Source organism: Lotus japonicus, chromosome 5, assembly GCF_012489685.1.
Source record: "Lotus japonicus ecotype B-129 chromosome 5, LjGifu_v1.2".
NCBI classification, from domain to species: Eukaryota; Viridiplantae; Streptophyta; class Magnoliopsida; order Fabales; family Fabaceae; genus Lotus; species Lotus japonicus.
Genome location: NC_080045.1, coordinates 15905230 through 15917530, shown reverse-complemented (window position 1 = coordinate 15917530; position 12301 = coordinate 15905230). Strand labels below are relative to the sequence as shown.

The window sequence follows — 12301 nt, the reverse complement described above, 5'->3', positions numbered from 1 at the left end:
GCACATTGCATAGGCCATGCATGATAATTCCTTCAATGCAAGAGAAAAGACGCAAGAACCAATGAAGGGTTCTCGTTTTGATGGAGGTAAAGCGGATTTCCAGGCTTGTTTGGCCAAAATGGTCATTTTGTTAAGTAAGAGAAGAAAAACGAACGGAACCGGAACTCAAGTTTAGAGCTGATACCATCTTGATGACATGAAAACCAATGGGATCAAAATGTAGTATAGCTTGTCCCTTCGGGGACATCCTATAAAGTGTAGTATAGCTTAATTTTGCAGAAATGTAAATTTATATATTACAACTGCGCTGTAGGCTCTCACATAGCTATTATACAAGGACTTCACTAACATCTAACTACTACAAGTCTACAACAGAATACAACTACCAGAAAGAGCTTAACAGCGAACTATAACTCTATCATAACCCAGCAATTGCTCACGAAGTAACAGAGGAAGAAGTGCAAGAAGTAATTTCTGATACTCTAGTGTTCGTAAGTCACAACTCTTAATTCCTTTCAAAAGAATCAATTCGTCCCCTTGCATTGACCTTTTTTTCAAACAAGGAAACTCTCTAAACAAGGCAATGACAGATTCAAGTACATTACACGAATACAGGGCAAACAATTGTTGGTGTACACCGCCAGCGCAGCTGCTTATCATAAACTGCGTCTAAAACAATGGGAATAATTTTTACATACGAAATTATGGAAGGGAAAAAATTAAACATTTCTTGGTGAAATTACAATATCACCGACTCAAAACAATTTTGTTTGGAACAAAGATGGAGAATTCTTGCTTTGCGTTGGAAATCAGTGTTCCAAAACCTGATTTAAAAAATATACAACTTGTCTCTGCAACCAAAAAACATGGCATTAGTTTTACCATAACAGGTTGGACATGCAGTAAGCTAACATTCTCAGGGACAAAGGATAAATAAAAAACAAAGGATAAACATTATCAGGTTCGACAGCACTACCCCCGCAAAAATAAATAAATAAATGAAACTTCAAATAACTCTTCTAATGAGTTAGTTGTAACGGCGTTTTCAGCACGGCGTTTTCAGCACGATTATAACTGGTTGAACCAAAGTTTGTGTACACTCCAATTATAACAATCAGATCATATCTTCACTAGAAGACCCATACGAAATCCTTTACCCCACAAGAAAACAGAAAATAGTGAAATACTACATTGAAGCTAGATTTAGTGTTGGCAACACCATTATGGAATTTGGCACGTACCTACGACAAGTAAAAGAGCTATTCTGTTAGATATCAAAACCAATAAAATCCTGTGGTATGTGCATGAATAACAACTTGGCCTCCCAACCATTCAGGTGAGTAATGGCATGTTTGGACGACCAGGTTGAGGAGTAGGGGGTTTAAGCATTGTCCTCAAAGAATCCATAATACTGGAGAAAGAAGGCCGTTTCCAGGGCTCACTGCAGCAAAATAAATATATCAATAAATCACATATAGACAATATAGTAGTAGAATACGAAATGGCATATGTATCTAAACTCACTTGGCCCAACAAGCCTCAATCATTGCAGCTAATTGGGGATTCACATCACGTGGGATCTCAAGCCTTTTTCCCTTAAAGCCAACAGCTGCCACGACCTACAGGACATCATGCATTAGCGAAAATACTGATTCTAACGCCATTGATTGGCCAAAGGGAAAAATAACTAAGTGCTGGGAACTTATATTACAGAAAATGGAGTTTAGCTCCTGACAACAGAGGTATCCCTCGATATTATACTGAAAAACAAAAAACTGCAACCCAGAAGAAAAATTAATTGCAAAGAGATGCTGCAGGCAGTGTTAGAAATCCTTAGTTAGAACCACACAACACCACAAAACCTTAGGCTTAAGGCAATGGGTGTGTGTGTTCTTTATTATATATGCACTTGTGCACTTGCTAATCTTGGCAATGTGGGACTTCTTTGAGTTACCACTTCATTATCTCTATTACTCCCCCTCAATTGGGACTCCAATTTTTTTTTTTTTTTTTTTGCCTGTGCCTTGAACTCCAGCGGGAACATCAGTGGTCGTCGGACTTGTGCTCCTTCGTCTGAGTCTGCCTTTCGACTTTCTTTGTCTGGGCTAGTACTCTAGCGGGAACATCGGAGTTCCTTGGACTTGTGCTCCTTCATCTGAGTCTGAGGTCTTGGCTTGCGCAAATGGGACTGCCATTTTTGCTTTTTTTTTTCAATCTTTTTTTTTTTACTTTTTTTTTACGTTTTTTTTTTTTTTTTTGAAAGCGGAAGTCATGGCTTGGATCAGACCAGCTCTGATACCATGTTAGAAATCCTTAGTTAGAACCACACAACACCACAAAACCTTAGGCTTAAGGCAATGGGTGTGTGTGTTCTTTATTATATATGCACTTGTGCACTTGCTAATCTTGGCAATGTGGGACTTCTTTGAGTTACCACTTCATTATCTCTATTAGGCAGGAAGAAACTCCGTGCCCCTCTCTCTTCATCCAAACCCTCCTTAAACCGTTAGTGCCTCTCTCCTCTCCTTTCACTTCATTTGGTTTCTGGTCTGATGCCCTTATTTTATTCTACATCCCTATTCCCTAGCATATCACCTGGCATGGTTGTTTCAAATCCCTATCTCCTCTAACAAATTCTGTCCCTTCTCTTTCAGAATGAAGGCCTATCAATATGAACCTTGACCTGTCCTATTTACCTATCATCATTTAGTTGTTCGACACATGCTTCAACGAACAAACACTTTTTGCGATTACATTCAGGTTTCCATCACCAACTGCATGCTATTCCATACTATATATATATTGTATATTCTTACAGTCATAAGTTTCAGATCTTATGAATCAATCATAAAACTGAAGCAACATAGTTATAATAGAATCTCTAAAGCAGAAACATACTGCAGTTTCATGTAACAGCGGTATAAAACAAACCTGTGCTGGATTCAAATTGCCCCATGGCTGTTGCAACGTTGCAAGCTCCCACAAGATTATACCAAAGCTGTAAACATCAGACTTCTCATTCGATGGCTCATCACGAAGAACTTCTGGAGCCATCCACTCAGGCTAAGGAAGGAAAAGGAGTACAATTAAATTATATATATATATATATATATATATATATATATATATATATATATATATTTATAAACTAACCTTTGAAATATTAGATACACAAAACAGAAATATCTGCAGCTAATTTAGACTTACAGTCCCAGCAGCTGACTTGGAGGAGAGAAATGTATTGGCCTTTAAGCGGGAAAGCCCAAAATCACAAACCTAAGAGGATTATATTAAAAAACACTCCATTAATATCCGAGAAAATAGATAGCCAAGCTAACGACCACCCCCCTCCCCAAAACAAAAAAAAATCCACAAAAAAGTTGTTTCTAACACTACACATGCTGTTTTCATATTAATTAGCATTTCAACATTCCAAATTTGCATCAAAACAAAAATGGCTAGGCAGCAGAATGCTGAAACAGTGAAACTCCTATCAGCTATGTGAAGGTAGAGAAAGTTTTGCAATAAACTCAAATCTTCCACCAGTTCAATAGTACCAGATGAAATCAACTTCCATTAAAGGAAAAACCAATGAAATCAATAGTTTATTTTTATGGGCTGTCATGCAAAGTGGAATCAGTGGTGCCATTTCTTTTTAAGACAATGTACAAGTTCCAAGGGCGGGATGGGAGAAGAAGGCTGCTACAACCCCACATCAAACAGAGACTAGCTGGTTATCAGAGCAAAGGTCTGATATCTGGCCAAAAAGTGTCATTAAACTTGAACATATAATATAACACCTGATTACTTTCATGCTATAATAGACCAAAAATTATATGAACCTTTGTGGTTGATTATAGCCTTGTATCCGTAAAATCGTGCAAAGCTCTTTGCAAGAGCTGGAAAAAAGAAGTGGAATCCTACTGCCAAGGATGACAAATGATCTCCATGAAACTTTCATGTCTATTTGGTGGTGTACTAGAGAAATCCTAATTCTTACCTTCACTGTATATTTCTTGTCAACTAGAAGGTTTGGAGATTTAAGATCTCTATGAACAATGGGAGGATTACGTTTATGAAGATAATTCATCCCCTTTGCCTGCAAATGAATATTACGAAGTTAAAAATTAACCTTGACCAGAAACAATTATGTTTATTTTTTAGTTTTTACATGCATACCACATCATAAGCCATTGCAATCCTACGCCTCTCATCCAACACCTCTCTGGCACCAGGTCGATGCAACAGCCTATATAAGCTACCCCTGCACTTAGTTCAAAATCTGTGAGGGTCTCCAGGTTAAAATATCCAATGACTCTGAAAAATTTCCCTGTTTTAGGGGAAAATACTGAGGGCTGGTAGAGGCGTAAAACCTTGATAAATATTCAGTGACAATTGATAAGTTAGGAGGTTGAGTGACTGCTCCCATTAATAAAACGATGTTTGGATGTCTCAAATGTTTCATTATTGCAACCTAGCAAGAGAAGTGAAAATACAGCTCAGATCTACAGTAAGCCAATATATAAAGGCCAATTGGTGTTCTCTGCATAACACATGGTTAGATCTTTAAAGCATACCTCCCTCAAGAATTCTTTGAAGCGTTCAGCATGAAAATCTTGTTCCATCAGAATTTTCACGGCGACATCCTACAATTGACAATGTGCTGGTTGTTAAAGAATATAAAAAGAAAAGAAAAAAACAACACGGAAATATGGAGAGGAAGAGAGAAGCATAAAAAATATGAATCAATATTTCAGCTAAAACTTTAATAAAGCAATCCTGAAAAGAGGATCATAATCCTGTCAGAAGATATATGATGCCCTCGACATATATCATATATGCATTCCAAATCATAACATAAACACAGCTTAAAAATTCTGGACATAAAATTGAAGTCAAAAGGCATAAAATCATTAAAATATGTCACTTTGAAACATTAAGACTCCATTTGTTTACAGAAATAAAATGTTAGATGAAAATAGTTCCATGTGCAAAACATCTATTCTATTGAAGATTAAATTTTTTTAAAGAGGAACGTTAGGGGTGATTTATGACAGTAAAGTACTACTCAAGCCTAAAGATTTTTTTTACCACACAACTATAAGAACTATAATGATGTATGGAGTTGAATGTCGGGTGCAAAAGAGCCAACAAGACAAGATAGTAGAGTAAGCTTGAAGTTGCATAGATGAGAATGTTACAATGGATAAATTATTACACAAGATAATTAATTATCAGAAACAATGTTGGGTAGCACAAGGAAAGATGGTAGAGTCTCTTCTTAGGTGGATTTGGCATATGTGAAGAAGACATGTAGAAGCACCAGTAAAAAGGACAGACCACACGAATAGTCCAATAACTAGAGGTGGAGAGAGACCAAGAAAAACTGCAAGCCAAGTTATTAATTGAGATTTAAATTTAAATGGTATTTCATGCATTGCACTTGATTCATGACATTGACAAAACATTATAACGCCATTCAATCCATGTAGCCAACCCCACCAAGTGGAGAAAAGCTTTTGTTGTTGATTTTATTGTTGTAAACTTCTACTCTTTCTTACGTACAATTCAAATAGAAAACTTATGGAAATAAAGGTCAAAATTTATTGAAGTCATCTAGTTTAAGGAGAGAATTTTAGCAAATAAGATGCTAAGGCAATAAGCATTGTTTTCCATTGCGAAGGCTGAGATGCTAAAGATCAATAAAAAATAATACTAACAAGGGCTGGGCCTCTACTAGAAGTGCATTGGCTTCAGCTTATTTGATGTATTATTATTGACATATGTTAGGAGTATCATTGGGCTATACTTGTATTTGTTGTGCTATACTTGTAATTGATATGGACTATTTATACAAATAGGGGCACAGTTAGTTTTCATATCTCAATATTTCAGCATCTCGTTACTTTAATATATACTCTCTTTTCTTAGAATTTGGATTAGACCTAAATCTACCCAAAAGCTAGCTTAGGGGTGAGGATTACACTACCCTTTATAAGGACTTATTTGGCCATATCTCTAGTTAATGTTGAGACTGCTCAACTAAAATTTCAAAAGAAACCGGTCAAACAATGATAATTTGATTGCTTTATGCAGCATTAAATAAACAAATAACGAAGTGGCTTACCGAGCCATTCCACTCAGCACGGTGTACAGTTCCAAAAGAACCTGAAATACAATAGGTCCTCATCAAGTAATGACTCCTGATATTAATTGCACAAATAATTTCACTAGAAGAAGAAAGTCATGTCACAAACACATTAAATACCATGTCAATTTAGTAGAGATCAGATCTTATTTAACTTTAGAAGGTTTGTAGGGCATGGCAAAATTTTGTGGTATGGTATTTTTGGAGTGATGAATTTTACTGGGTACAATATTTTGAATTATTTTTATTTGGTGCTCTAAGACTCTAACCATAACCTTTTTTTGTTATGAAACCACCCTGACAAATACACATAATGGATTGGGGAGCTTTGCAATAATGAGCTGGCTTCCCCTTCTTGTTTTCGTCTTTTCTATTGTCATTGCTAAGGGATATCCATTTTACTCGTCTACTCCCTCTTCAAAAGAATGTTTCTTTTATCCCCCAAAAAAGGAAGACTTCTTAAAATATGTCACTTATAAAGGTTGAGATATACCTGATCCTATTTTCTCTTTTAACACAAGATCACACCACGGTATGTCCAAATCATCCATGTCAAGGGAAATTTCTCGAGTAGGTTTGCTAGGTCTCAGTAGACTTCCTTCAACAAACCTCCTACCCTCAATCATGTCATCATTGGCATTAGTTAGTGCTAGTGAGGTTTGCATACCAACAGGACGCTTCTGCTTTAAAGGCGGTGGATACTTGCCCACTGTTGTTGAGTCTAAAATGTTCTGAGGAGGATTGCATGATACATATGTCTCAAGACCTTGATCATGTGTGCCTGAATTAAGGAGAGTAACTAGCTTAAAGAAAAAGATTTTATCATTCATAAAAAAGTGGAGATAAAAAAGATCTGGGTCACCTTGATCTTATGTTATTAATGAATGCAACAATATAGCATAAGTAGGTCCTTCAAGATATATGAAATAACAATATCACAAGCCCAGATCTAGAATATTATAAATTAAATACGAAATACAGATGTTACCCGCAGAATTGCTGTCAAAGACAAGCTCAATGGACAGACAGTCCAAGAAATATTGTTTGGCCAGTGACCTGAAATCAATGGTAGGTTCAGTTGGATTATGTCTTGGAAAGCGCAGGGGGGAAGAAAATGAGATGGAAGATGGACCATTGAGCAAGGAATCAGGCTCGCATAAGTATCCTGGCTTCCCAATAAAATCAACGAGACATTCCCTGTAATTAGATTATGTAGGATGTGACATGTCAGGACTATTACTATTAATAAAATCTATTTAAATTGTTAATATACAGAATGTTAACCTCTGACCTACAGTCTTTTCACAAATCTTGGATTTCCACAGTTATCATAGCTTATGAAATTGCAGTTCTACTTATAAATGAAGAAGTATATGTGTTCGGCAATAAAACATATACCTCTCAAGGCCAAATCGAACAAGACAAGATGAAGCATCAACCCTTTTGCAATATTTACAGCCCCTAGTGATCCGACAAGGTAAACCAATGGCATCAGCTAGTACCTGAAAATATTGATACAAAAAAAGTTGTTTCAAAACAACTTAAATACACTCATCTGCACTAAACCAGTATAAAAAAAACAAGTAAACTTATTGCACAATCAGTGATCACAGCCTTTAACCTCCACAAGAAGTTGAGCCTTACTTTGAATAATATAGCACGATGCCTGCACAGGCCAACAGATAGACTACCTATGGGAACAACAACAGATCCTAAACAATCTTTCAGATCGTTACTGCAATCCCTCCATATAGAAACCAAGTCATCTTCCCCAACAGAAGTAGAACCCCTTGTTAGAAATAAAACACAGTTAGACTGACAATACCAGACAATAAGCTTAATAGGTCAAGCTATGAATTTCAAGGAATCTCACCCCATACGATTGCAAACCAGTTTGGAGAGGTGATCTACAACCTCTGCTGTTGTTAAGCTGCTAGAAGAAATGCTATGAACTGTGTTTTGCAGTTCTCTTAAGGTGGGGTCACTGCGTCGATCCACCAAAACTACTTCAAGTGAAGAATCGATGCAGGGATCTACAGATTTAAGCGTATCAACTGAAGGGATTCGGCCATTTTCCTGCAGATCAGTGCACACAGTCCAGACATAGGAATCCATCCCATGAATCAGGTAAAACCCATCAGGAATTTTGTCGGAGTATGATAGGCAGCCATTCACCTGGTGCAGAGTATTAACAAGACACAAAATCAACAATTTAATAGCTAGCAATAAGTACATCAAGTCTATCAAAAAAATGAAACAGTTTTCAATTTCCCTTCACCTTTTGAGATGGAGTAGAATAAAGAGTGGAACAGCTATATTTCTTCCTCATGCAACAGCTAAAGAATCAGGTTTTAAGGTAAGCAAATTTCTCTAGGATGATCAAGCACATTTTGCTCACTAAAATATTAATGCACATTTTCAAGATTTCTCGGACTCCTTAAATTACCATATTTTCCAATATTATATTTTTATGCAGTGCAACAATGATAAAAGCACTTCTTGTAGAGGTCAAACAAACTTCAACTGAAGAATATGCAATATGTTCATTAGCATGTAAGGCGTACATTAACACTTTGTTTGGTAGCGTAGAAGTTGTGCAGAGAGAGATGGCACAGAGAGAGATAGTGCAGAAAGAGAGGCTTCATCTCTGTTCGGTGTCATCACAGAGAGAAGAAGCATGCAGCAAATACATGGGCCCCACATGTTTTTGCACTCTTCTCATTTTCATGAATAAGAAGAGAACTGAGAGAGAGTTATATTATATCTCACTTTTACCCTTTTAAGCACTACTAATTTATTAATAATCAATTATAAATATTAATATTTTTAAGAGAAAGATGTAATTTTAAACAAAAGTAACTCTCTCATTTCCATTCTCTATTTAACCAAACAAAGTGAGAGAGAGGCCACATCATAGTTTTCTCTTCTCTTTCCATACCAAACAACCTACAAAATCTACTCTATTTCTCACATCTTTCTCTCTACTCATCTCCGCTATTCTCTCTTTTCCTCTTCTCTCTCTCCCCAAACAAACAAAGCATAACATACTACCTGGCCCACACACTGCCCAGAAATCACAGCAAACGTATTATGAATCAAAATTGAACACCAGGAGGTAGTTTTCCTTGGTCGTGCTATGGAAAAAAATACAACCAGGAGGTTGTTCGAAGGACCTGGGACCAAACAAAATGAAAGAAAAAGGATCCGAAATATCCTGATCTATGTTGTCAATTCCAGTTCCCAACTCGTCGCGGCCAGCCTCAAAACTGGGATAGCAGGATCCCCGAAAGCGGGATGGCCGGGATAGTGAATTTTTGTCTATATCTTGTATAATTTATACCATATATATACCATACATACTAAATCAATTATAAATACGGGATGGAAAGAGGAGGAGAGGGTCAAAGTAGGTAGAAGAGACGGAAAGATCAAACAAAGTCAAAGGCCTAGGGTTTTCCCGTTGTGAAAACCCAGAAATACCCCTAAGTAAAACCCCCAACGCTTACATTTGGGGGCATTTTTGGGAAACTGTGGCCTTCACTATCCCACCAGGATGGCTGGGATTTTGGCCCGGATGGCAGAACAATGATCTGGGATGGGAAAATTCATCCCAGGGCATGGCAGAGATGGGAACCCGCCGGGATTGACAACTTAGATCCTGATTACTCTTAGTAGACATCAACACTAAATCAAAACTCAACTCAGTCCTCTGCAACGAACAAAACACAACATCCTAGGAGGGTTGTGTACTAATACAACTCCCATCCATTCAAGTCAAACTACAGCTCCTCCAATCACTCATTGCAAAGGACCAACAGTCTCAATCTAAATGAACTTCTAAAAACGCTATTTCGAGCTCTATAGCAGAAAATAGCGGCAAATAGTGGAGTAGCGATGAACCCCCAGGGCGCTACGCTATATAGCGCTATTGCGCGCGCTATTAACAAGCCTGATTTTACCCATAGCCAAAATATTCTCATGCCAATTCACGCGCTTCCTCATTCATTATTCTAACTAATTAGTTATTCATTAACAATCAAAGTCGCCGCAGTAACAGCAATCACCAGAATTCAAGATCACAATTCAAATCAGCACAATCTAAGTCACTACATACAAAGGACTCACACAACACAACACAACACAACACAACAATCAATCATCATACCCAGAATCTATGCGAAACCGCCTCGGGCGACAAAGGGAGCCTCATGGACGATTCATCAGGAGCCTGATCCAGGAAATTCGGGTCATCAGCACACGTAGCATCCGACGATAACCGCAACGCAAGAGCAAGCTGCAGCTGGTAACTCTCCTCCGTCTGCTGCGCCCAGCTCTTCCCAGAAGACCCACTAGCCCTCCCCGGAGCCTCCACCAACCTATTCCTCCCCTCCTCATGAAAATACCCAAACGCACCATCCACCTCACTCGCCGCCAGCGTCGGAGCGTAGAACTCTCCTCCGCCTGAAAGCGAGCTCTCACCGAAGCTGCTCCCACTAGACTGCCTCTGCAAGCCGCTCGAAGAGAATAAGCTCCCGATCCGATTGTTCGCCTGCTGAGCCGCCCTGTGATCGGCGACGAGCTCCCAATCGGACCTGGCAGTTCGGGTGGGTTTTCCGTCGCCGGAGGAAGACGGCGCGGCGGTGAACTGGTCGTCGGGAACTTGGCTGAGGAGAGAGTAATTGGTCCTTCTAGCAGGCATTTCCATCGCAATCTGTAACCGTTTTTGTGATCACAAAACCCTAAAACTCACCATTGTTTGTTACAGTTGGTGTGTTTGTTTATCTCTATAGAGTGAATGAATATGAATATGAATATGAATATGAATATGAATTGTTGAATTGAATGAATCTTCTTCTGTATCTGGGATTGAAGTGCCACAAAGAGAAAGAGAGAAATCAAAGTCGCGAGGTTTTTTATTTATTTATTTAATTTGGTTGCGGAAACCGTCATTTGGTTTTTTTTTTTCCTTCAAAAATTCACTTTTAGCGGTTTGGTTTTCTTTTAGTGGGAAAAGAAAAACCACCATTTGATTCACACGGCTGCGATTTTTATTTTTGTTTTAATTAAGGTATCATTGTAATCAATAGTTATTAGACTAATTATTGAACTCATGGGTCATGGTCAACACATTAATTATACATGCTAATGTGGGGTTTTGGATGAATACGTCAAGTGTATCGAGTTTTCAAGGAGGTAAGAAATACAAGTGTATACCTCGTGAAGGCTTCATTTGATGAATTGAATATGGAATCGTTAAATATAGGGAAGTTTGCTATCAATTCATTTGGATTTATAATACAAAAAAAGTTAGCTCATTTTCTAATTTGAAAAAACTTATATTTCATGATGTTATGACAGAGTCGGCTAGTCGGCTTCCTCGTCAACAATGAGATTATTGTTGTGAAACTTTTGTGGGCTGGGAACCAACAGACGGTTAGAGTTTTGTGTATGTTCAATCCACTCTGACACTCCCAATGTTTTTTTTTTTGTGTGATGGAAACACGTAAAAAGATCCATAAATTTCATCGTTTAGGGATTTTGGTGGTCTCTCAAATGTTTTTCTTGTTAACTGTTCAGGCTAAGGTAGGTCGCATGGTAAAGGTTTGTGTCAGTTCTGGAAATAGGATAAACATGTTCGAATTCAATTGGTCTCTATGAATCAAATTCATTTTTATTATCAAACCATCATGATCAAGAACATCTAATGCTTATCTCGACTAGAGAACCTTATCAGGAGCTTGAGACTGAACGATAACACATCTTAATTATATGTTAGAGATTTTAGTAACACTCTCAATGTTGTGTTGTTTGTAGGAGTGACAACCCTAATCTAGTTCATATTCAATTTTTTCAACAAGTTTGTGTTGTTTGTTATTTGGAAGATTTTGGCTTCTTGGTTGATAGATGCATCTGGTTAAATAGAATAAAAGAGCTTGAATATATTGAAGAGAGACTTAATTATGATATTGCTAATGGTTATTGAAAATCAATTTGACCATGCATATCAGTCCTGCATTTACCTAGGTATATTCTGACCATAATTTGATTATTTTTTATTGAGCTTTGTCGAGTCAATCAAGTTGTTCATAGGGACTTATGGTATAACATATAACAGGTCCAAGGCAAGTCATATATACCAAACTAATACCTTAA

The 12301-nt window shown here is 37.6% G+C and overlaps 1 protein-coding gene across 3 annotated transcripts; it reads right to left on the bottom strand.

Annotated features, from left to right (window-relative positions):
- Positions 1-483: 483 nt before the first annotated feature.
- LOC130716716 (serine/threonine-protein kinase CTR1-like) lies at positions 484-11071 on the bottom strand. 3 transcript variants are annotated; one of them, XM_057566725.1, is made up of 16 exons: positions 10314-11061; positions 8022-8323; positions 7793-7937; positions 7547-7650; positions 7137-7345; positions 6642-6929; positions 6128-6168; positions 4578-4646; positions 4374-4474; positions 4180-4264; positions 4001-4099; positions 3208-3276; positions 2932-3063; positions 1525-1619; positions 1242-1441; positions 484-851 (listed from the first exon to the last, which is right to left on the bottom strand). In XM_057566725.1, exons 1-15 carry the CDS (start codon positions 10851-10853, stop codon positions 1333-1335), a joined length of 2388 nt encoding a protein of 795 aa, XP_057422708.1. In that variant the 5' UTR covers positions 10854-11061; the 3' UTR covers positions 484-851; positions 1242-1332. The 3 variants fall into 3 exon arrangements, with proteins under 3 accessions (XP_057422708.1, XP_057422709.1, XP_057422710.1); XM_057566726.1 differs by lacking the exon at positions 484-851 and having other exon boundaries at positions 1301-1441; positions 2932-2998; positions 10314-11069; XM_057566727.1 differs by lacking the exons at positions 484-851; positions 1242-1441; positions 1525-1619 and having other exon boundaries at positions 2932-2998; positions 3154-3276; positions 10314-11071.
- Positions 11072-12301: the final 1230 nt, after the last annotated feature.